General features: G+C 44.5%; 1 protein-coding gene across 1 annotated transcript in view; it reads left to right on the top strand.

The window, feature by feature from the left end:
- Positions 1-322: 322 nt before the first annotated feature.
- CCZ1 (CCZ1 vacuolar protein trafficking and biogenesis associated) overlaps positions 323-24,983 on the top strand; it is a 57,091-nt gene continuing 32,430 nt past the window's right edge. Inside the window, exons 1-6 of the mRNA XM_088451963.1 lie at positions 323-479; positions 1,575-1,665; positions 12,237-12,334; positions 13,617-13,710; positions 19,379-19,453; positions 23,089-23,136. Coding sequence (XP_088308089.1) covers positions 1,576-1,665; positions 12,237-12,334; positions 13,617-13,710; positions 19,379-19,453; positions 23,089-23,136 — 405 coding nt within the window. The 5' untranslated portion in view covers positions 323-479; position 1,575. The remainder of the gene's footprint in view (positions 480-1,574; positions 1,666-12,236; positions 12,335-13,616; positions 13,711-19,378; positions 19,454-23,088; positions 23,137-24,983) is intronic.

Here is a 24,983-nt window from a genome sequence, read left to right as displayed (position 1 = left end):
TTCCATAGCATAGTATGGCTATTATAAGAAGAATCTCCTGGACATCAATACACTGTGTTAGCTACATACATGTTCCAGAGTCAGGAGGCTGATTATTATAATAACACTTTTAGCCGGCAGCTATAACAGCCAATCAGAAGGGATTGCAGATTCAGTTTGGAATACTACATTCGGTAACATTAAGGGGAGGTTTATGAACAACTATTACTTAGAGGTCAGGCCACCGAAGTAAAAAAAATAAACTTTACCCCTATTATAATGTAATGGTGCGCTCCAATGACGACATCTCTGTTATGGCTCCAACCACTCGGCTGCGGAGGGGGGTTTATGGTGGTATAATCCGCAAAGGCTCTAATTTTCTCAGAGACAATGGGTGAGAACGCCCCCCTGGTCGCCGGCGCATATGCAGAGTTCTTCCTGGTTGTGCCTGTGTGTTATGGAAATATGTGAAGCTGAGGGAGCTGGGGGCAGGTGATCAGGTGAGTGTGGGCACAGGTGTTGGCAGCTGCCCAATCCCACTGATGCTCATGTGTTGGAGATAGGTCACTGACACTGCTGACAGCCCCTCTGCACTCATTATCCCATCGCCATGTCACTGCGCCCAGCGAGTGAGCTGCTGTATGTATCATTCAGCAGCAATATCCCATTACTCCCCTCTGTAATGATGCATTACCTTCTACCATCATCAGTGGCTCTTGCAGTGCCTAGATTGGTGCATAGTGTCAGTGTCAACGCATTGCTGCCTTGTTACATTCATTAGGGATACATTGAGCATGTAAATGAGCATATCTGTTATCATTAGCCTTGACTTATAAGGTGCCATACATTTCCGCAGCACCGCACAGAGTAAAAATACAAAATGGGGTAAATGGAGTAACAGAATATATATATATATATATATATATATATATATAACAATTGCAAGCATCAAACTGACAAATAAAACATAGAAATAGTACATACCGCCACATAGTTACACATGTGGGAGTAATACTGACAATTAACTAGTGTTTGCATAATGCCAACATTATTAAATAATAGCGACCCAACACCATTGGCTGACTAAACATCTGTCTATTGTCCTCTCAACCCTAATACAGCATTCACAGAAAATGTGTGAAATATCCCGGCTTTTACCCGGCATTTAAATGCTGGGTGGGTTTCCCGATTAAAGACTTACCCCCCCTTTCACACAGAAAATTAAATTACAGGGTAAGGTACTTTTACCCAGTAATTTGCAGATCAACACAGGTTTTTTACTGTGTGAAAGGGTCAACCTGGGTGGAAAATGCCGGGTCGCCGACCCTGCTTTTGTACCAGAGTCGGAGACCTGGCATTTTCGACCTGGGTTTATCTGCAAAATACTGGGTAAAATGCATGACAAGAATGACTTTACATTGATCAGGAAACTGCCCTGTCCTGCAATACATTCCACTCCTTTTGCAAATTTAGTAACAAATAGTTTTATAGTTTAGAGGAACCAGATTTGTTTTTAGAATTCGATTACGAAAGAAAAAAAGAACTAGGCAGTTTCACGTGTTGTTGCTGAGCTGTGTCTTGATTTCCCCCCTCAGGATGGCTTTTGCTGGGCAGGAAAAGCACTATCCTCCGTCTCTACTAAGTTTCTTCATCTATAATCCAAAATTTGGCCCAAGGGAAGGAGAGGTAAGTTTTAAACTGTTTATCTTTGTCAAGTAGGGATGTATTACACTGTGGAGAATTTGCCCATAACAACCAATCAGCTAATAGCTATCATCTAACACAGTCTATAAAATAACAGAAGCTGTTTGGTTGCTGTGGCAACTTCTCCGCTTTTGAAGTTTTGAAACATCCTCCCCTCAGTGAGATGAGATGGCTGAGTGGTAATCAGTGAGATGAGATGGCTGAGTGGTAATCAGTGAGATGAGATGGCTGAGAGGTAATCAGTGAGATGATATGGCTGAGAGGTAGTCCCTGGAGGAAAAGCTGAATGTTTAAGAATAGTAATAACTAGCTGAAGTACTCGGCGTTGCCTGGGTTTAAAGCTTCAAGTTATAAAGTTATCAATGAGTTGGATGTAACTGTCAACAATTTCAAAATAATTAGCAGCTCTTCCAACACACCCATGAGGTGGCTGCCCAGTGCCTTTTTTTTGTTTTTGGGTTGTCGGCAGTAATCCTAATCCCCAGTTTTCCTTTTAGTTCAGTTTTATAATCACTTTTACATTGCGAGATGGGTTTAAAGTTTTCCTTCTGTTGTCAATGTTGCTATTCCAATGCTTTTGGGTACACAATGGGGGGAATTCAATTCAACGCAATGTTGAATAGCCGCGGGAGGGAGCTCCCGCAGCTATTCAATTCACCGCGCTGTTTGGGTGCTCTAAGGATTTCTTCTCGTATGGCCCTGGGGATGCGAGGAGAAATCCGACCAAAGTGCCGGGCGCGCAGCTATTTTTCTGCTTAGCACGGCGCTAACAGCCTCGCGCCCGGCACTTTGGTCATAGAATGCCGGTTAATGTGCCTTAACTCCCTTGTGATAACCGGCATTCTCCGACCACACAGCGCACTGAATTGAATAGCTTCGGGAGCTCGTTCCCGGCGCTATTCAATTCGTGTTGAATTGAATCGCCCCCGATATGTTTTTGTCTTCCCACCTCCATTTCTGTCAGTTATTTTAGTTCATTGATTTATGGTAATTTCAGTCAGTTTTTTCAGGTCATTACATTATGGTTATTTCTCTGTTATTTCAGTTCATTAGTGTTTTCATTCAAATCCATCCAGTGGAAAACCCAGAAAAGGCTCCTTGGGTCAAAATTCTGCCCAGCGTACACCAACGGGAGGTCCGACCGGGACCCTAACCTCCCTAAAACCTGAAAATATAAAACGAGAGATAGGCGCTGTCAGTTATCACCCCAATGTTTGTTTAAAGGGATTCAAAAATATTTGCTTCCAAACCTACTTGGTCAAAACAATTAATAAAAAAGATATATAAAATTAAACAACTTAGGTAGGATGATACTACCCTTATAGCAGCCAACCAGACCTAGTAGTCACTTAGGTAGACACAAGGATGTCAGAAAAGTTGATCCATTTATTGTGCTTCATACTTACTGGCAATAGCAATCCCTACACAAAAGCTGGTTCGACAGAGTATCTTTTCATCTATTTCCATTAGTAAACATACCTATATGTTTTAGCATACTGTTTTATCATTGTGTTTATTATATATTGTGGTTTATTTGTACTATATTATATTTTAGATTAAACTAATTGTGTTCAAAGGACATTTCATATGGTCATTTTACTTTTAGTTTAATTTATACTACTGAGCGCCACCCCTCCTAAAACCTGGCCAGGATCCAACTGGACCACCTTGCGTTGGTTTCATCCCAATCATTGCAGGGGCGTCCGAATGCATAACCGGACAGACAGAGAAACAAACAGACCTACATTTTATATATACGATAACACTAATACCAACACCATGGAGAAAGTAAACCCATTTGTATGCTCTTTATAGTGTTGGAATCATTTTCTATGCTAATCTTAATGACTTGCATTTTATTTAGACTTTTTATGTTTACAGTTCCAATATAAATTAAGCAATTCTTCATATATGGTATTATATTTGCAAGCAATGCATGCAGTTTTAGGCAGCATCATACTTAGATGGCACATGCTCTCTTATTGTGCCCTGGCACAGAGGGAGACAGTAATATTAGCAAAGTTGCAAGGATCTGATGTGCTATATGGACTGGGATGTTCAATATATTAAAACTGATGTACAGCAAGGATGGTGTTATAAAGAGGGTCACATACAATATAATGGAATTAATACGTTTTGATTCCCTTTTGGGAAGAAAATAGCTGCTGGAAAGCTGGGTACATGCTATATACTCGGCAGACTAAAGAGAGTGATTCCCCCAATACACCCTGTACTTTTCGCCTGTTTCACATTTGCCGGGTCCCATTTCGCCTGTTTGGCAATTGAATACGGAGTAAATCGGGAATGCGCACAAAAAGTTTTTGCGCCCAAATCATGCGTAGGCGGCGAAAAGTCAGGCAGGCGAAACTTTCTCGCCGACGCGAAATTAATTGAATACGCATTGGCCAAACAATTACCCTCTTCAAAATGATATATGCGGTTGATGTCCCGTGAGGGTGAAAAACAATAATGGCCTGGAGCCTCTCTTTGAGAAAGCCCCCACTGCGAGACACTGTCCCAGCGGAGTGAAGGCTGGTGCCGATATACACATCCAAGGCACATGCAGCCAGGTCACGGCAAGACGCTTCCAGGACACAGAGCAAACCTGCAGGGTGAGCATCACTATAGACTCTGTCATACTCCAGGCCATTATTGTTTTTCACCCTCACGGGACATCAACCGCATATATCATTTTGAAGAGGGTAATTGTTTGGGCAGTCTGCATGATCATTATAAATATATGTAGTATTACTACTTGCGGGACTTATACTGTAACATCTGCGGAGTACATTAAGCCATCTAAACTGGGTTTGACAGTATCAAGGAGTTGAGAGATCTTCAACTCAATTTGCACATTGACACTGTGGGGTCTATTTACTAAGCAGTGTTAGGAGACAGAGTGAAAAGTGATAAGGTGCCAGCCAATCAGCTCCTAACTGTCATCTCACAGGCTGTGTTTGAAAAATGACAGTTGGGAGCTGATTGGCTGGTACCTTATCACTACCTTATCACTTTTCACTCTGTCTCCTAACACTGCTTAGTAAATAGACCCCTGTGTTTTATACTATTCTACCTATTTCAGCTGATTGATGAATGATAATTAAAGGCATATAACGGCCTGAATCCTAATATGTGATATTTTAAAAGTTATTATTTATGTAATATCGTTTAATTAAAATTTGTATTTATGCATTTTTGATCGAGTCCTGACAATTTCTATATATTCATTTTTTTTTTGTGTTTTTTGTCTGCCATCTCACTCAATCACTGTTCAATTTTCATTAGCGCAGAGATATATTGTCTTTTTCTTAGTGTTTGATTTTAGATTGAGTTTTCACAGGCTCATTTAAGTCTTTGCAGCTAGATTCATATGTCTGTTTATAGTAATTTACTGAACACAAACTGATAAGCGCCGGAGTTTTTGAATTATTTTTAATGTTGAAGCAAAAACTATCTTTTGGGTAGATTAGAATGCAGATAATACAATTTCTTTTTAAGATTTCCTGTAGTATAAACTGACAGTGGTTTGAGAAATATGGAAGCCCTAGATGCAGTGCCTATAAAATTAATTTTTTAGGGAATTCTCATCACTGGTCAATACAAAGTACTTTGTTTTGTCCAGTAAAAGTAGCTAATCTAAAGCTTTTACTTAAAAACAGACAACGATGGATTACATGTGTATTCACCTATTTCACTAAAATAGACTCAGAAAAACAATGGTATAATCTGTAGTGGTTCCCAAACTTTTTTGAATCACGGCAGCCTAGAGTATCAGCATTGTTTTCACGGCACCCCTAAGTTTTAGTTTGTTATTGTGAAATACAGAAAAAAAATGTAGTCAAATAGTAAAGTGAAGTAAATTGTGCTTCTCTGTCATCCTTAGGTTCAGTTATGTGGTGGTGGACAGGTTTGTGCACATATTTGCTTTAGATTGACCATTTAGTTCTGGACCACAAACCTGAGGCACCCCTGCAAGTGTCCCGAGGCACCCCAGGGTGCCACGGCGCACAGTTTGGGAACCACTGGTATAATCACTTGTTTTCCTAGGCAAGATGATTAATTGATTGGATTATTTCAGAAAACAAATGCACCTGTCTTTGCGATGTCCCCTTGTTGGTTAGCATATTTCAAAAAAAGATTTATTATAAAGATAAAACAACATTCAACTCCGATTTGAGAAAAAGTTACAGAGAATAATTAATCAAGGGAAGGCTACAAGAAGATTTCAGTTACTTTTCTATCCGCCAAAGCCCTGTCAAGTACATCACAAAGAATTGTATAGAATGAAACACAACTGTAAGTTGACTAGGACCTTTTCCAAGCTGATCATTTGCATAAAGCAGAGGGTTTACAAATTCCGCCATTACAGTCCAGGTCTTAAGGATAAGCAGGTTTTGGCAAAGGTTAATTACTTAGTTAATTTGCTTTAACCTTCTGGACTCAACCATGGATATCTTGGTGGAAAAAGTTGTTATAGAAAACCTCATGTGAAATCTCACCTGGAGTGGGCCAACAAATATGTGCAACCATTGCAGTGGTCGGGATGTGTAAAACTTAGACCCAAGATGGATTAAAAATGAATGTAATTGTAATGTATCTTGTTTTCTTCTTCAGGATCCATAGGCTCCACAGGAAGATCTTGTGGTGTAGGTGATGGGAACCAATCCAGACACCACACAGTTAAAGCTTTAGCTCCAAGGATGCACTGGGTCCACTCTCCCTATACCCCGCCCCTGAGCCAGAGGCACCTCAGTTTCGTTAGTGCCCGGCCGGCTACAGATGACCATTTTGCAGGGGGGCTGTTAGTCAGCCCTTAAAGCTTATTTCTTTATTTAATTTACTTTTAGCGACTAGAGCGCACAGCAGCAGACCGTCCGTGGGACGTCTGTGCTGCCGCTCCGCCACCCCTCCGGTGCCGCGATGCCAGTACTGATCTGAGGATCTTGGTGGGCGTCCCGGGGGTCAGCGCTAGCCAGGGCCCCCAGAGAGCCCAGACTGCACCAGGACTTCAGGGGACAGGTAAGAGCGGGTCGCCGCTCGCGGTGATCTGCTAGTAAAAAATTGCAGGCGATAGACTAAAGGGGACAGACCGGAGGTGCTGGGTGTGGACACAGGCTCTGGCAATCGCGATCCAGCTTGACCACCAGGAACAGTGTGGTGCAGGAACCAGCATCCCAGGGGTTAATAACCGGCCAGGGGAGGTAGCCTCCCTGTTTAAGCAGCTCCTCAGCTCAGAGCGCCTTTCCACTGCTGTCTGGCTTCCCTGAGTTGCTCTCCTCCTCCGGTCTGAATCAGGCCCACAGTACGCTATTGTGCGTCATTCACCCCGCAGACATGTCTGACAAAGGTAATGGACACATTCCTGTACTTTTGTTGCAATCTTGCAGATTATGTAATGCAGTTTTCAGTGAGGAGGATGTGGTTCAGGATGGGCTTTGTATGAGGTGTTATAACCCACCAGGTTCCTCGAACCCCCTGACATCAGTACAGGAGCCCCTTTGGGCGGTGTTCTCTCAGATGCTGGCCTCCATTATAGACCGCCTGGCGGTCCCGGCTGTTGCTCCTCCTATGGGGTACTACAGCAACCAATCCCTCACTCACAGGGACTACCACTGAATATGCAGACCCCTCCTGTACCTCAGCATGTGGTCATTCCCACAGTGGGATTGCTACAGGGCCCTCCACCATGGGTGGATGTCTTCTCTAACTCCGTACAGAGTCCGGCAGCAACTTCTACTGCGCTTCAACCCATGTTGCAGAGTGAGAAGCTTGTTAGACCAGCTAAGCGCCCTATGTTGTCGTCTCAATCCACACAGCTATCAGAATCTTAGATGTCTTCTGCTGACGAAGAGGTGGCTGATGCCTCTAACCCTGACTCCCCTCAGCAAGAGGCGGAGCCTAAGTCAAGAATTAATATTCCTGCCGTGGTGCGTGTGGTCAGATCCGCATTGGTGATTGAGGATGACGAGCCAGTCCCTAAATCCAAACATGTGCTATATAAACAGGTGAAAGTGACTTTGGCTGTATTCCCTCTGTCAGATCAGCTGGTGGATCACATGGCGGATGCCTGGCAATCGCCTGGTAAGAGGTATCAACCACAGAAACGTTTGACCTCCTGTTACCCATTTCCGGAGGCTCATTGTAAAAAGTCGGAATCCCCTGCGGTGGATTTACACTTTACATGGCTAATGAAGAGTGCAACATTACCTATGCCTTCCATCTCTTCCTTAAAGGGTCCCACGGATAGGAAGGTTGAAACTTGCTTGAAGTCACTTTACTCTCTTTCAGGAACTGTTGCCCGCCTGTCCATGGTTATCTCCTGAGTGTAGCTAAGGCTATAGAGAGTTGGGCCGATACACTTAAGGACTCCTCGAAACTTCCAGAGGATCAGGTGTCGCTGATCGGCCATATTAGGGACGCGGCTGCAGATATTGGTGAGGCCGCTTTGGATGCTAGTCTACTGACATCCAGGGTCTCGGCTGCGGCTGTGTCTGCTTGCCATTACCTGTGGTTGCGTTATTGGAACGCAGATACCGATTCTAAGGGAGATTTTGTTTGGTCCAGACCTGGACAATATTGTTGACACATTAGCCAAATCAAAATCTGCATTTCTGCCTTCAGCATCTGCTCCTGCAAAGGCTCGTAGCTCCTCCTTTGACTTTCCCTTGAGGACGAAAGGATCTAAAGGGAAGTCCTTTCCTAGGCAGTCCACTGCCAAGAAGACTGCTAAGCTTAAGAAACAGGCCTGGAGCACAAGACGCCTGACCTCCAAGCAGGAGTATAAAGCCACAGCCTGACAGGGCGGGCCTCCCTCTGGGAGACCCCAGTTCACCCAGTACTGGTGTCAGACCACCAAGGATGCTTGGGTAAGAGAAGTGGTCTCTCAGGGGTACGCCCTCTTGTTTCTACAAAGGCCTCCCCACCAGTTTTTCTGCATATGCCCTCCTTCGGACAAATCCAATACCTTGCAGATCCAGAAAGCCATACAGTCCTTGCGGCAAGCAGGGGTAATTGTACCAGTTCCACTATCTCAACGAGGGACTGGTTACTATTCTACTCTCTTTCTGGTTCAGAAACTGAATGGTTCTCATCGGCCTATCCTCAACCTCAAAGCTCTGAACAAGTTCCTCAAGGTGCCCAGGTTCAGGATGGAAACCTTATGATCCATCATACTGGCTATGAAACCTGGGTATTACATGGTATCGCTGGACATTCAGGATGCATACCTTAATGTTCCCATAACTCTCTCTCACCAGCGTTAGCTGCGGTTTGCTGTACTACAACAACACTTTCAGTTTCAGGCGCTGCCATTTGGCCTATCCAGGGCTCCAAGGGTATTTACCAAAATTATGGCTGTCATGGCAGCCCCCCATTTGTTGGCGAGTTCTCCAGAAGTGCTTCACTACCACCTGCAGCTCACAGTTGCTTGTTTACAAGCACATGGGTGGTTAATCAATTGGAAAAAGTCCTCCCTAATTCCCTCACAGAGGATGGTTCATTTGAGAGCCCTTCTGGACTCTCACCAGCAGAGAATCTTTCTGACTCCAGAAAAGATCTCCATGCTGCAGCTGCGTGTACATTGGTGTCTCCGTTTTTGCTGGGTGTCAGTCCACTCAGCGATGCAGGTTCTGGGATCAATTCGACATGGTGGAATATGCTCCGTTCCATTCCAGGCCCTTGCAGGAGCTGATCCTATCCAGGTGGAACAGATTACCCCACCGAATCAGAGCTCGAACGATGGTACTCTCTCCGGAGGTGCGTCTGTACCTCTCTTGGTGGCTACAGACTTCTCATCTAACCAAGGGTCGCCCCTTTTGGATCCCGGACTGGATATTCCTAACAGCAGACGCCAGTCTCCAGGGGTGGGGCGCAGTGACCAGTCCACACTCATTTCAGGGCCGGTGGACAACGGTGGAGGCATCCCTGCCCATCAACATATTGGAACTTCGGGCTTTATACAGGGCCCTCATGATGGCAAAGCATATTCTTCACGGAAAGCCCATGCAGATTCAGTCCGACAATTCCACCACAGTGGCTTACATTAACCATCAGGGAGGCACTCTAAGTCAGGCAGCTATGGCAGAAGTGTCACACATTCTGACATGGACAGAATCTCATCTCCTGGCCATTTCGGCAGTGTTCATTCCGGCAGTTCTCAATTGGGAAGCGGACTTCCTCAGCCGTCAAGACGTGCATCCAGGGGAATGGTCTCTTCATCAAGAGGTGTTTCAACTCCTAGTGGAAAAATGGGGCCTCCCAGAGGTGGACCTCATGGTCTCACGACACAATCACATGTTACCAGGCTATGGGTCCAGAACAAGAGATGCCAAAGCAAGCCTAGTGGATGCTCTGTTAGTGAAGTGGACCTTCCGGTTTGCGTACCCATTTCCCCCAGTCTCCCTGCTTCCTCTGGTTCTTCGGAAGTTCAAGCACTGTCCTGCTGGTGGCTCCAACTTGGCCCAGACTTCATTGGTACTCAGATCTTCAGTCTCTCTCCTTCGACACTCAGCTATTGCATCTGCCAGAAGAGTGCCAGAATTATGAGCACTCTCCTGTCCTCCTTTTCTGATATTTCTCCAGGACATGGCGGTGCTTCATACTCACCCTGAGTTCCTTCCTAAGGTTATTTCTAGTTTCCATATTAATCAGGAAATTATAGTACCGGCCTCTGTCTCCAGACCTCTTGGCAAGAGAGGCCTCATTGGATGTGGCCTTCAGGATTTATGTGGACAGTACCAGTTCTCTTAGGAAATCAGACTCCTTGTTTGTGCTCTACGGCTTTCACAAGAAGGGTTGGCCAGCCAATAAGCAAACATTGGCTAGATGGCTTCGTATGACTATCTCAGAAGCTTACACAGAGGCAAGCCTGCCTGTTCCGTCTTCTGTTAAGGCTCATTCTACTTTCTGTGGGTCCTTAGTGGGCTGCTCACCGTGGCGCCTCAGCTATTCAGCTTTGTAAGGCGACCACGTGGTCTTCTGTCCAGACCTTTCTAAGGTTCTATGCATTTTATACCTTCGCCTCTCAGCCTGCTTCCTTTGGGCGCCGGATTCTCCTATCAGCACAGGAGTGTCCCCACCCTTAAAAGGACTGCTTTGGGGCATCCCCAAGGTCTCCCTGTGGAGTCTATGGACCCTGAAGAAGAAAATGAGTTATGATAAGAACTTACATTTGTTAACTGTCTTTCTTCGAAGTCCATAGGGTCCACAGCATCCGCCCCGACGCACCTGGCTTCATATGGGCGATTTTGCTGGTCACCGGTTTCCCATCACCTTTCCTGTGAGAGTGATTCTTGACTGTACCAGTCTTCCTTCTCTCTAATCCTCCTTTGGCTTATTACCAAATGAGGTGCCCCTGGCTCGGGGGCGGGGTATGGGGAGAGTGGACTCAGTGCATCCTGGGAGCTAAAGTTTTAACTGTGTAGTGCCCGGATTGGTTCCCATCACCTACGCCCCAAGGTCTCCATGTGGACCCTATGGACTTCGAAGAAAGAGAATTAACAAAGGCAAGTTCTTACCATAACACTCATTATTATTAGTATTGTCATTACTTGTCTATAAGCACTGTATATTCAGCTCTTTCCTAAAAAAGGATGCCTGAAAAGATGATTGGACTAAATTTTTTTTTTTTTTTTTTTAAGCTCCATACTATGTGCTTGTCTAATGTAAAAAAAATTACTCAATTATCAATGTTATTTAATTCTTCTATGTAGGAGTTACTGAGGCAGCTGGTAGAGCACACCAATCAATGGGGCAGATGTAGGAAGCTCTGGAAAGTGATAAAGTGCAGAGTGATAAATGACCAACCAATCAGCTCACAGCTGTCATGTTACAGGCTGTGTTTGAAAAATGACAGGTGGGAGCGGATTGGTTGGTCGTTTATCACTTTGCACTTTATCACTTTCCACAGCTTCATACATTTGCCCCAATATTCAATAGACTTCCATTGTTTTTGTTTCTACTAGTAACTCCTGATTCACTCTTTAAAGCCCTTCTTTCCGTCTTGTTAAAGTGTGATGTATACCTCATGAGTGACGGATAACAGTAGCCTGATTTAGGCTTGTACCTCCATAGGCTGTGAGCAGAAATCGGATAGGGACACACATCCCATGAAGATGCCGAAAGCCATTCTGGCCACTGCTCTCAGCTAAATCAATCTGCCACTTATGTTTGCCTGTAGTCAGAACAGAAGTGAAAGCTTAAAACTATATTTAGCATATGCATCCTCCCCATGTACACCACACAATTAAGAAATGAATATATTGTATTGTAATCTTAGAATTTCTTTTAGGTGAATTTGTAGTAGCTCTGAGCAAATAAATTAAGGATACAAAAGCATAGTTGTGAATAGAACGGAAAAAGATCTTGTGAGTTTAATATAAGCTGTATAACCAATTTAGCCCTCAGATCGCCAGGAAGTGATTTAATGTGATTTTACTAATGCAGAAATGACTGGCACAGTGCTTTGGTAGTTGTCTCTTTTATTATACGTTTTCAGAGCTCAGTATATTCCTTGCTGCTAATGTGCTCTCTCACTTGTCTTGTTTGTTCTGCAGGAAGAAAAAAAGATTCTCTTTTACCATCCAAATGAAATCGAGAAAAATGAAAAGATTAAAAATGTTGGTTTATGTGAAGCGATAGTTCAGTTTACCAGGTACTGCACTGACAGACTCTGGTCCTTATAGCCCCGAACGTTATGATCAGTATTGCCTTGATACCAGTGGTGTAACTAGGGTATTTGGAGCCCCAAGTATTTGCTTGCGCCGAAGGCGTATGCTGTAAAAGTGGGTGTGGTCACTGAAATTTGGGGGCGTGTCAACATGTCACACCAACGTTTACCGTCACTCTGGGAACATTACTTTACATTACATATGCACCTTAATGCCCCAAGTAGTAATGCCTCTCTTGCAATGCCCACTGCAATGTCCCCCTATGCAGTGCCACCAGTAGTGGTCTTCCTATGCAGTGCCCACAGTAGTGGTCTTCCTATGCAGTGCCCCCAGTAGTGGTCTTCCTATGCAGTGCTCCTTATACAGTGCCCCCAGTAGTGCGCCCCTCTATGCAGTGCCCCCAGTAGTGCGCCCCTCTATGCAGTGCCCCCAGTAGTGGGCCCCTCTATGCAGTGCCCCCAGTAGTGGGCCCCTCTATGCAGTGCCCCCAGTAGTGGTCCCCTCTATGCAGTGCCCCCAGTAGTGGTCCCCTCTATGCAGTGCCCCCAGTAGTGGTCCCCTCTATGCAGTGCCCCCAGTAGTGGTCCCCTCTATGCAGTGCCCCCAGTAGTGGTCCCCTCTATGCAGTGCCCCCAGTAGTGGTCCCCTCTATGCAGTGCCCCCAGTAGTGGTCCCCTCTATGCAGTGCCCCCAGTAGTGGTCCCCTCTATGCAGTGCCCCCAGTAGTGGTCCCCTCTATGCAGTGCCCCCAGTAGTGGTCCCCTCTATGCAGTGCCCCCAGTAGTGGTCCCCTCTATGCAGTGCCCCCAGTAGTGGTCCCCTCTATGCAGTGCCCCCAGTAGTGGTCCCCTCTATACAGTGCACCCATTAGAGCCCCTTATTCAGTGCCCACAGTAGTGGTTCCCCCTATGCAGTGCCCCAGTAGTGGTCCCACCTATGCAGTATCCCTTGTACAGTGCCCCTTACATATATCTAAAAGACACACACAAAACACGATTTTTTTGGCACTAAGGGAGAGACGTCATGACGTCTCTGCCTTCACCCACTGCGGGAGCCGGAAGACTGAGCTCATGAGTGAGCTCCAACCAGGCTCCGGCCATGGGTGGAGCAACCAATGAGAGTCTGTCTGACGACCCCACCCCCTGTTATGCCACTGCTCGATACACTCACTCAGTAGTGCAATTTACAGGTTACTAGCCAAATATGTTCTTTTAATCCTTCCTTTACTGATGTTTGGCTTTTTCATTTCACTTTGCTTTATCTTAGGACCTTTAACCCATCAAAACCAGCACAGTCATTACACACACAGAAGAACAGGCAGTTCTTCCACGAGTCAGAAGACAGTTTTTGGATGGTTATGGTAAGAGCTGGTGACTTTTATCCTCTAGTACAATAGCACAGAATTTGGTATGGAGTCTGTAATTTCTAAACGCTCACAGATGTTATCTTTTGGTTGTATGTTACAATTTATATGAGCCATATTATAACATGCAGCAGTACTAGACCCTCTAGTCATATTCAATATAAAATTAATCCCTTTCACCTGTGGATCATTTTACAGAACCTGTCAGGCTCTTTCATGCAGGGAGTAAAAGATGAGATGGAGCGGATCATTATGCCACCACAAGTACAAACAGTTGTTGATGCACAAAAATTTTTTCCAGGGTCTGCTCCTGGACTTTAACAGACTGAATGTTGAGGAACTTGAAGCTACACACCTTATTTGGGGACTGTATGAGCGGTGTGTTTGCGGATGCACAAAAAGTATTTTATTTACTAACAAAGTGAACATTACATTTTTTTTCAAATTATTTACCAGAGGAGTCTATGCAAAGTTGAATGCGCTCAGTCCAGGGCCGAGACTAGGATTTTTGTCACCCGAGGCAAGACAGTAATTTGGCGCTCCCCCTGGTAATTCCCCTATGGTAATGCCCCCTTCAGCAGTGCCCCTATGGTAATGCCCCCTTCAGCAGTGCCCCTATGGTAATGCCCCTGTAGTGCAGCTTACACAAAAAAAAACAATACTTACCTTAGACCCCGCTCCTAATTCTGCCGCCGTCCGGTCCGCCCGGCTGCTCCTCTGAACCATGGGAGAGATGTCATGACGTCTCTCCCATAATGCCCGTTGGGAGAGCCGGAAGCTGGAGTTCAGGAGAGAACTTCAGCCTCCATCCACCGCGGTGCTGTAGGGATGGAGCCTGGCGCCCGCTGGTAATAAAATCTCAGCAGGTGTCCGGCTTGGAGCCCCCCTGCAGCACCGGGCTGGTGGACACTGGCGGCGGTTGCACGTGCACCTCTAGCCCCCCCCTTCCCCTAGTTGCAGCCCTGCTCAAATCAGTCTGAAGCAGGTATGTCTTCAACATGCTGGATGGAGGTCTCCACTGCAGCTTCCAGTGACTCAAAACGAATCCCACACATCTTGATCTATGGGAACACAAAGCAGTCAAGGGGCCAGGTCTGGACTGTACGGCGGATGACCAAGCTCCTGGAAGAGTTCACGGACTAGAAAACCCACCACTTTCCTGCTCTTGTGGGCAGGTGCATTGTTGTGAAGGAGAAGGGCACCACCAGCGTGAGTTCTTTGTGCCTGAAAATGACTTTCAGCACTTGCTGCAGGCATTGGTTGGCGTACCAGTCCACAGTGACTGTGCGCTGCTGCACAAGTGGTATGGTAACTACATGACCAGTCTTGGCCACAAAAACAGCCACCATCTGTTTGCCCACACTGTGCTCACATTTGATCTTCTGTGATAGCGCACCTGAAACTGGGGTCCACTGGGCCAATTGTTTGGTCTCAGGGTCGCAACTGATGATCCAGGATTCATCACCACTAATGATCTCCCAGACAGAGGAGCTCATTCAGAGCGGCTCGTTTCCAGCGTATGCAAATTCGTCAAAGTGACGCCATGGCAGGAGCTCGCTCGGAAAGGCATTAGCACGCCCACTTTGGCTGTGCGAGTGATTGCTCTGTGTATGCAGATGCCCATAAGCATATGTTAAGACGCCCACTAGCGCACGTCATCTCCAGGAAGTGTTTTAAAACATTGGTACATCGAGGACCATCGGAAGCTAATGCAGTGCTTGTGGTTGCCTTACCCTACCACAAGCACTGCGAGGACTTCAGTGTAAAAACAGGCATATGACGTGTACTATGACACTGCCTGTTAATTATGCATGCCGTTGAAACGGCGTTGGAACACTCGGGCACGCCTGCGTTCACACCACCACTCCCCCGTTATTAGTGTCCTTCCCCCTGTTACCACCCACAAACTGCCTCTCCTGTCACTCATTCCACTGGGTTGTCTTTGCTTGGCGAGCGAGCGGTTTGTGATCGCACAGAGGAGTTTGTGCACACGCAGAACGAAGCGTACGCGTTCACATACCATCTGGCTGCTTGCGAGCGGCTCTGAATCAGGTCCAGAGTTTGAGCGTCAAGTATCAAACCTGGCCAGCATGTTATGGCTCCAAGTCACCCGAGCCTCCTTCTATTCTCTCGAGTCAGCTGATGGGGCACTAGGCACTAGGGATCGGGATCAGCAGGATACTGGGATTTGGCACCAAAATTACTGTGATTTGAATTCCTGGGATTGGAGGCTCCAATCTCGGGATTTCGGGACTGTCCAGCGCATGTGCGCCATGTGTTTTGTTTTTTTTTGTTGTTGTTTTTTTCTCTGCTAGGCAGTGCTGAGCACTCGGCCCAGATGCTGCCCAGCTGTGTGGTTCTGCGCTGTGCCGCATAATGTCAGAGGTCATGTAGCGCAGCCCCACGCTACCCGTCCCACTTTAGCCCCTTTCAGCAGCGGTGGAGGACACAGCCGGAGGTGCAGCCAGAGACTGAGTGGCGGCAGCTCGGGCTGATGCTGCATGGATTAGGCAGCCTTCAGGCTGATTTAAAGGATCTTCTGGCTCTGAGAGATGGGAGGAACACTCGGAGGGTCAGAGTCCTGCTACTGGCACACCACCCAGTCCCACACCACACCCTGTGACTGTAAAATAAATAATGACTTACTCAATCCCGGGATCATCATTGACTGCTGATAGCCATTGAGCTGAGAAGATTTTGGCTATGTCCTTATAGAGTGACAGTTTACTAAGCTTCTATTGATCGACTATGGATGTCAAGCAATTGAGATTTATTCAATATTATATCAAGGAAAATATACTTCGGATTTGCCAGAACAAACATTTTTTCAAGTGGTGGATGTTTTCTTATACAGGTGGAACAATATTACTATCTTGCAAAGGACAATTGTTACAATTTGTTACTGACATCGATTACATGCAATCTTTAATCGGCAACTGTGCTGGAGATTCATCAGTGGTCCCGCTGGGAAGCCCTTAACATAAGCTCACCGTGTGTTTTCCAACTACAAGAGCAGTAATTTATGATGTTAGGACAGTAAGATAAGGAATCTTTATATGCATGAGGTGTCTATTAGATTCTTTATATTAACAGGTGATTACATTTGATATATTTTTAGTTCACTGTAATTTGAATGTATATGGAATTGTGGTGAGCTTTTTTTTAATTAATTTTTAAATGTATGTTGTAGCTACAACTGATATTTATAATAATCTTGCTATTTCCCTACATATGGTCTGAATTATATAAATAAACAACAATTACATATATATGTCTTTTTAATTACCTCCTTACTTGAAGCGCTGTGTATTACTGTATTAACCAGGAGCTTATGATGGGACATGCTTTGCTTAACTGTAGTTAAAGCAAAGGATGTCCTATCATAAGCTCCTGCTTAATACAGAAATACACAGCCTCCCTTACTATTCCCCGATTGGCTGCCTCTCATATATTTATTTATTTTTATTTTTTTTTACTAACCAAACCCAAAAAAATAGAGGCAGAACATAAGCGGGAGAGCAGGAAGGACACTGCTCTGACAAACAAAACTGAATAGAACAAAGCCAAAAAGAAGTGTGAGGGAGGATGTCCTGTGTCCCCCTTGGAGTTGGTGAAAAATAATTAATCTAAGCACAAAAATCCTATTTTCCCCTTCACCCTTAGGGTCCCTGGGGATGTCTCAAAGCTGTCCCTAAGGACAGGAGCAGTCCTGTGTGACATGCACAGATTCTCAGCAGCCTCGTTGCCCACAAAGCAACCACTGACCTATTGGAATGAATCTTCTTTTTTTTTTCAGGGACCAGCATGCTTGGCCTAATATAAGCCTGGTGTGTTAATGTAAGTACTCAAGCAGTAGTCTGCTTAGAGGCCATCCCCTTTTTGTGGGAATATGGGACAAAGAGATTGTCTGCTTGTGCACCTCCTTAGTCCTGCAAATCTATACCCTGAGATCCCTGACAGAGCCCAATCACAGAGAGATGGAGAGACACAGGGGATGGTGCTGTAGAGACATGGGGGATGACGCTGGAGACACGTGTTTGGAGTGAGGCTGGAGAGACGCGGGGAGTTGGGGAATGAGGCTAGAGAGACACAAGGGGGGCGAGTCTGGAGAGACAGGGAGGAAAGGGAGGGTCTGGAGAAATGATGGGGGTGATGAGTTGATGGCTGTAGTGCCTGCTCTTACTGGTAAGGCATGGGAGGGCCCCAAAAATGTGTATTGCCCTAAAGCTTTCTGATGCCACCACCTGACACCCTGCCCCAGCTCACGTACCTCTCATTACTGCTAACTGAGACCATGACCAGAGAGGACAGTGACCATGACTTTAATTTTAGTTCGCCACTGCTATCTCTTGACCAAGATCTTGAGGTTCCTTATGATGGTGGTATCGGAGGCAGTTATGGCCCTCTGAAGAGGCTCTCATGGTGAGAAGGGGCTCCCGGTGCGGAAGAAGGCATGAACAGCAACTATGCAGACTGTTCCATGCACAGAGGAGTATCGTGGAACCATGGCGCCCGGAGAAAGAGCATGTCATAGCATCCCCCCTCCCTGTACTGAACTGTGCTAGTTGGGTATGTCCAACCTGCCGGGGAATACTGAAGTGAAGAGAGAAACAGCAAACAGTGGCAGTTTTATGCTGGGCATTGAGGTACATTGGGGTAATAGAATGCTTTAGTGATGCATCTGAAATTAAGGAGTAGCTGCTTTGGCACTGCTTTATTTATGTATAACACCTAGGATCTAACTTTTATCTCCTTTGAATCATTGTCATCAGTCAATAGAGGAGATTGTATTATATATTCTTATCATTTCACTTAAATTGATAGAATACATGTGCTACAGTGAGATTCCACAGGGTGCACAGATTATGACTGCAATTACGGCCACAAGCTACTATAACTGGAGTGGGAACACCTATGGGAAGCTCCCTTCTCAGCTATGCTCCTACTTCACAAATATACATTGCACCTTTATTAATGTGAGTACTACTAACCATGTCATGTTCTGTCTACCACCAATATTATTATTCCAGGTCTCCTAATAATATTTTTAGAAATCCGTAACTTATTTAGGATGTAGAGCAAACTAACCGAGATAACACTAACAGGCGGCCGTCATACTATGTAGCACCCCATGAATTCCGGAACTTTGGATGACACCCTCTGTCCATTTTGGCGCCAGGAGCTCATACTCCACTGGAACCACCCTCGCTACTCCCCTGTCCATGCATCACAAGCAGCCACTGCAGGAACCTGATGTAGCCAAACTATTAAAACTTAAAAATAGTTAAAAATGCTTGATAATAATTTGGCTGCACATCAGAGCCTCAAAAAGAGTACCCAGCTCCATCAGGCACTCACTAAATAGGAGGTCAGAGAGGCAGCCTGAGTCAGAGTGATAGATTTGATAGTGCTTAGTCTCCTCACTACACTCGCTAAGCCCTAGTGTCTCCCGAGGATGAAGGAGAAATTGAGAATTCATTCTTCTATATAACAATACAATATTCACTTTTCATTTCTGAGCACATGGAAAGCAGTGTTGTTGCTTTGGTTTTATGATTTACACTGGTTAATAGGAGAGAGGTTTAAACATCATTGGCTTTTCCAGTGTTTGTTTGTTTTTTGTTTGTTTTGTTTAATTGTTTTTTTTCTTTTATTACATTTTTAGGTGGTAAAAAATCCAGTTTTAGAAAAGCAACAAGATGGGAAGGCTGTTTTAGAATACCAAGAAGACGAGTTACTGGTAGGTACTGAATCAATTTAATAAGTTTTTATATTTTATCATAGTTACATAGTATTGACTGTATTGTATAACTTCTTAGTCTGTTTCTTGCTCTTTCTTTTAATGAGGCGGAGCTACAATTGCTACCAAAACTTGCATTGTTCCTAATTGTGATTTATATATTGATATCCCTATAGGTGATTTAGTCTGTTCCTGAGTGTATCCGTTTTACAGCAGTATTTAAATGAGGCAGATCTAGGTCATATATAATAGTGATTAGGGCAGGAACAGCACTATCTGCGGGACCTGCCGATGGCTGGAGTGGTTAGAGCAACAAGTAAGTATATTTGGCACTAGATATGGTTGTGCACTTTACTCTTGGCAATAGGTGTGACTCTGCATATTAATCTTGGCATCATTATTATTATACTTTTAATTGTATGGCGCCACAAGGGTTCCGCAGCGCCTAACAAAGTACATAAACAATTGAGCTGAACAAGAGAACAGTGACTTATGGTGCATACACACGATCAGATTTTTCCTTCAGATATGAACGATAATGATTTAAAAATCGTTCAGTCGTTCATATCTGAAGGAAAATCGTTCATATCTGACATGCCTGAACAATGGACGATCAACGATGCGCGTTCCCGTTTGTCAGATAACGATATCTGACATCTGATGGGTTTGCAGTCAGACTTGGACGATTCCATTCATTTTAATGCAGTCAAAAATCGTTCAATCGTTCAAAACTTTGGCAAAATCGTTCAATCGTTCAGTTGTTCATCTGACAAATCTGACAAGTCTGACAAATCTGACCGTGTGTATGCTCCATTACAGTACAAGACATCACAGGACAAGTGCGTGGTATATAAACATTTCTGCAACAGCCGTCATAACCCTCAAATAATTAGTACGGTGGCAGAAGTCAAGGGTTAGGTACCGTAAGCAATAGAAAGGGAAGGAAAAGCACATGAGAAAGAGGACCCTGCTCGTGCGAGCTTACATTCTAAATAGATAAGGTTTCCCATTACTTATTCCTTGTAGGTACACCTCAATCTTTTTTTTTTTTTTTTTTGACACCAGGGCAGTCCTGTGTGCGTACTAATGTTTTTTTCTTCCTTTTTAATCCTCTGAAATCTGTAATCATCATAGTTGTTTTGTTACCCACCTAGAGACTGACTGAGTTACACACACAGTGATAGTATTTGCGGGCAGCCGTGGAAGTCACATTTCCTACCTTGTGCAAGAATCTGTAGGTCTAATGCAGGGGTTTGTGGCTCTGGAAGTGGAAAGCCGTGCCATTCATTGATTTTACGTCAGCTGCTAGGAGTAAGAGATCCATGGGCAGCAGGCTTCTCTTCCCTGTACGCACACATCTCAATCACACAGAGCTTCACACCCTTGACTCTCCCACAAGACAGGGTGGTTCCGTGTGTTCGTATTGTTGCCACCCAATTCCTGCCGCGAAGTGCCCAATTTCATGGTAAGACAGATCCGTCTGTCTTAGAATAGGACAGATATGTGCAAAAGTGCGTAAATTCGTTACGGCGTATGCGCTGCATGTAAAAACTATTTGTGTCCGCGCACAGAGATCCGTCAGACTCAGAACCAGGCCCCCGTTGTTTGTGCCTATTTGCCTGTGTAATTCACCTGCAGCTAGTTATATTGCTCGGAGTGCGGTGAAGAAAAGTTACCCATTAGACATCAAGGTGAATCTGTGACAAGTGCTAACAGCTCTGTGAGTCCATTGCCATAGTCTGGGACAGAAGGGAGTAATGCAGTCCGATTCTTGTGTATATTTACTAAAGTGCGGGTTTATAGAAATGGAGATGTTGCCCATAGCAACAAAATCCGATTCTAGCTATTATCTTATAGAAGGTGCTAGGTAGGTGATAAGTAGAATCTGATTGGCTGCTATGGGCAACATCTCCACTTCTATAAACCCGCAATTTAGAAACCTAGAATTTGACGGCAGATAAGAACCACTTGGCCCATCTAGTCTGCCCCTTTTCACTATCTTTTTAGTAAATATATCCCTCAGGCCCTGCTATTGCATATGTAGTGCAACACATTTTCTCAAATGTGACAAGTTGTATTTAGAAAATGTATGAATTATATAACCTGCACCCCTATTTGTACATGTTTGCAAATATTAAACCTCTGTTCTACAAAAATAGAGACTACATTCAGTAGAGGGCCATTGTTGTATTTACCGCAATATCAAAATCTCTTCCCAAAGCCGTCTTAGCAGTCTTTTCCCAGTGTGGTAATCCCCACGCAGTACAACGACCTGCCAGTGTAACTTGAAGTTATATAGCCTGATTAAAGATCCAGGCATATCATGGGGGGAGGGGGGGGGGGGGTTGTCAGCAAAGCTAGCTAACTAGTTGGGAAGAGGAAGGGGGTCTGGGTCCTTTGGGAAAATACTAAGGGCCATATTCAATTAGCGTCGAAAACGACCGTTTTTTCCTCCATTGGCGAAAACGGACATTTTTTGCCAAAACAACGGAAAAACTTTCGCCAAAAAAAAATATGTGCAAACGGGCGAAAATGGAGAAAAAACTGGAGAAAAGTTTTCTCCATCCCAGATCAGGAGGAAAAAAAATGCAAAATCACCATTTTGGTCTAAAAATGTGGGGATTTCTTTCAGAACCCTTTGGACCCCCCCCCCCTAATGTTAAATTACCCCCAAAAAATGTTGTCAATTGCGTACTTTGGTGAAAAACGACCGTGGGAAAAAAAATTGTTGAAAATTATAGCAATTTTTTTTCCAGGAAATTACTGTTCCACGTAAATTTGGGGTACGTTAAAATGGGTGCAAGTATATTTTTGTGTCGTAAAAACGCAATTTTAAAAACCGTAAAGAAACAGCCTGCTGCGACCGCGTTTGCTGTATAAAACAATTGATGCATCCATACCGCCCCCCGAAAAATCGGACCCAATACGTTAAAACCATTTTCAACGATTTTTTGGGTGTTTTTTCGACCAAAATTTGCGTGGACATTTTTTGGCAAAGTACACAAATTACTAATTTTTTTGGTGGTAATTTACCATTAGGGGGGAGGTGGGTATCCAGAGGGTTCTGAAAGAAATCCGCACATTCTTAAATAGAGATTTTGCTATTTATTTTTTTTTCTCCTGGTCTGGGATGTAGAAAACTTCTCTCTAGTTTTTTTTTCTCCATTTTTGCCTGTTTGCCATGTTCTTTTTTGGTGAAAATTTCACCCTTGACAATGGCGAAAAAAAATTGCCTTTTTCGCCACTAATTGAATATGGCCCAGACGCAATGAGATTTGATGCTATAAGGAATAGGTAAACACTGCAGGGTGAGGTATAGAGCAATAGGTAAGTGGGGACTCCAGGACAAAACATAAGAGGGGACCCCTCGACATTGAGACCGGAAGAAAGGATATTGGGAAACATAGAGAGAGTTTGTGCAAGGGACATACTGTAAATTTGGATAATTAAAAGCAGTTGCAGACTTCAGTGATTATATTCCAAGTATAATACCTTTAACGTAATTCTAGCAGGATTCCACAGTTCCTGTGACGTCTGTAGCTTACCCAGAGTGACTGTAGGAGGAATGTCGTCCTCTCTGCTATGTTTATTTCAGAGAATATATATTTACTTTTACCATTTTGTTGTTTTTCAAGGACAAAGTGTATTCATCTGTACTGAAGCAATGCTACAAAATGTATAAGGTAAGTAACCTATACACTGTCTGACGTCTAAATCTTTTTAAGGAATAAATTCCATATTGTGGATCTGACCCCATTCATACACTTTATTAGTTAAGCCATAAGCCAATCCCGTCTAATTGTTTTTCAATCTTGGGATTCGGTACTTTAAAAATCTTAATCCTGGAATTCCTAGGATATCTGGGATTGAGTTGATTAATGAAAATATTATTAATGGACATAAATTCATGGGCCATGAATGTTATTTTATTCCCATGGTGTGTGAGGCCCAGAACCTCAGGCCCACAGGAAAGAAACAAAACTTTCATGGCCCTCAGCACACCACAGGCATAAAATAACATTCATGGGATTCCCAGCCAGCGCAGCTCCCACACTACAGGAATAAAATAACATACATCATCATCATGGACCGGCCCCACACTAAGAAAAAACATTCAGTTGGCTCACCCTCCTCCAGAGTCCATGCCAGTTGAAGCAGCACAGCCACAGCTTCAGCAATCAGCCCACTCAGCAGTGCACAGCACAGTTTGGCAGAGAGAGTGCAGGCAGGGCCAGCCCAGGTACCCAGCAGTGACTAGTGACACCCAGTCCTCCTCGCTCCAACAAGTCATAGTCCGAGCAGTAACAATCCCACTACAGTGTCTGGCCACTAACAGTCTGACACAGTGATAGTGTCACTCACTGTGTCACCTTGCGGCCACGGCACTCACTGTGTCACCTGCGTTTAAGCGGGCGGCGCGGCTGTTGAGGCAGATGAGGTGCTGCGCAGCGTGACCTCTGATGTCACGCTCAGTCTGCCTGGGCTGGGGCAGCGCGTCTGAGCTGAGTGCTCAGCTGAACTGTGCATGCGCGCTGTAATTCCAGGACTGGAAGCACCAATCCCGGGAATTCATATCCTGCCGGGTTTTTTTGGGCCAAAGTCCCGGCCTCCCTACACTTTATTCTCTATTGGCCAAATTAGTGGACATTTACTAACAATGCATATCACCACCCTTTCCCCACCAAAATACTGTCCTAGAACCAACACACAAGCAAAATAGAAATAGAAAAAAGCCCTACTGTTTCTACATACTATTGATTCCTACCTACCTATACCTTCTAAAATTGTTGCTATTTAGCGTTATGAGTCGCACAAGAAATAAATGCTCTCAGACTGAATGTGGTTCCAAAGCATAAAAAGTTATTATTCAATATAAAAACAGATGGTTACACGTTGTGATCTAAATACAATTAGCGCAAATAAATCATACAGACCCAAGGTACAGTTGTTACATACGCACGCGCTCTGGACCCAGATACCGGCATCAATATAGAAACCTCCGTCAACAGCAAGGCTAGAAGACTGGCATCCAAGTTTAAAGAGCCCACATATATACACTAGCAGAGATGGGCAATACAATAGAACAGTTTGGCATGATTCCATTGGTTCTTCTTCCTGGTTCTTCTGTTACAGTATAGTTCATAGGTCAATTCGAATGGACACAAACCAGCCTCCAACAGCCATTTGTATCCTTTTTCCCGCTGCACGCTAAATCTAAGCTGGTTACATTACAGAGTACTTTTTAATGTTTAATTCTCTATAGTCCATAGTTTGCAGACACGTTGCGATCTTTTCACCGATGGTACCGGAAATCTGCAAAGACACAGTGGATCAGTACAACACCAAACACTGTCTGCTTACCATGTACTAAACCTTAGATATCAAATTACATTTATTTCACAACATTAATAATACTGAATAAACCTTAAATATTAACCTTAATGCTGGGGAACCTTTTTATGTAAGTGTGCAGTGTGTAAGTATTGGGAAAAGACGCTAGTTAGCGTTGTGCGACTACGTGTTTGTGGAG

This window comes from Taudactylus pleione, unplaced genomic scaffold (assembly GCF_031769625.1).
Source record: "Taudactylus pleione unplaced genomic scaffold, aTauple2 ptg000032l, whole genome shotgun sequence".
NCBI lineage: Eukaryota > Metazoa > Chordata > Amphibia > Anura > Myobatrachidae > Taudactylus > Taudactylus pleione.
This window is presented reverse-complemented; position numbering and strand designations above follow the sequence as displayed.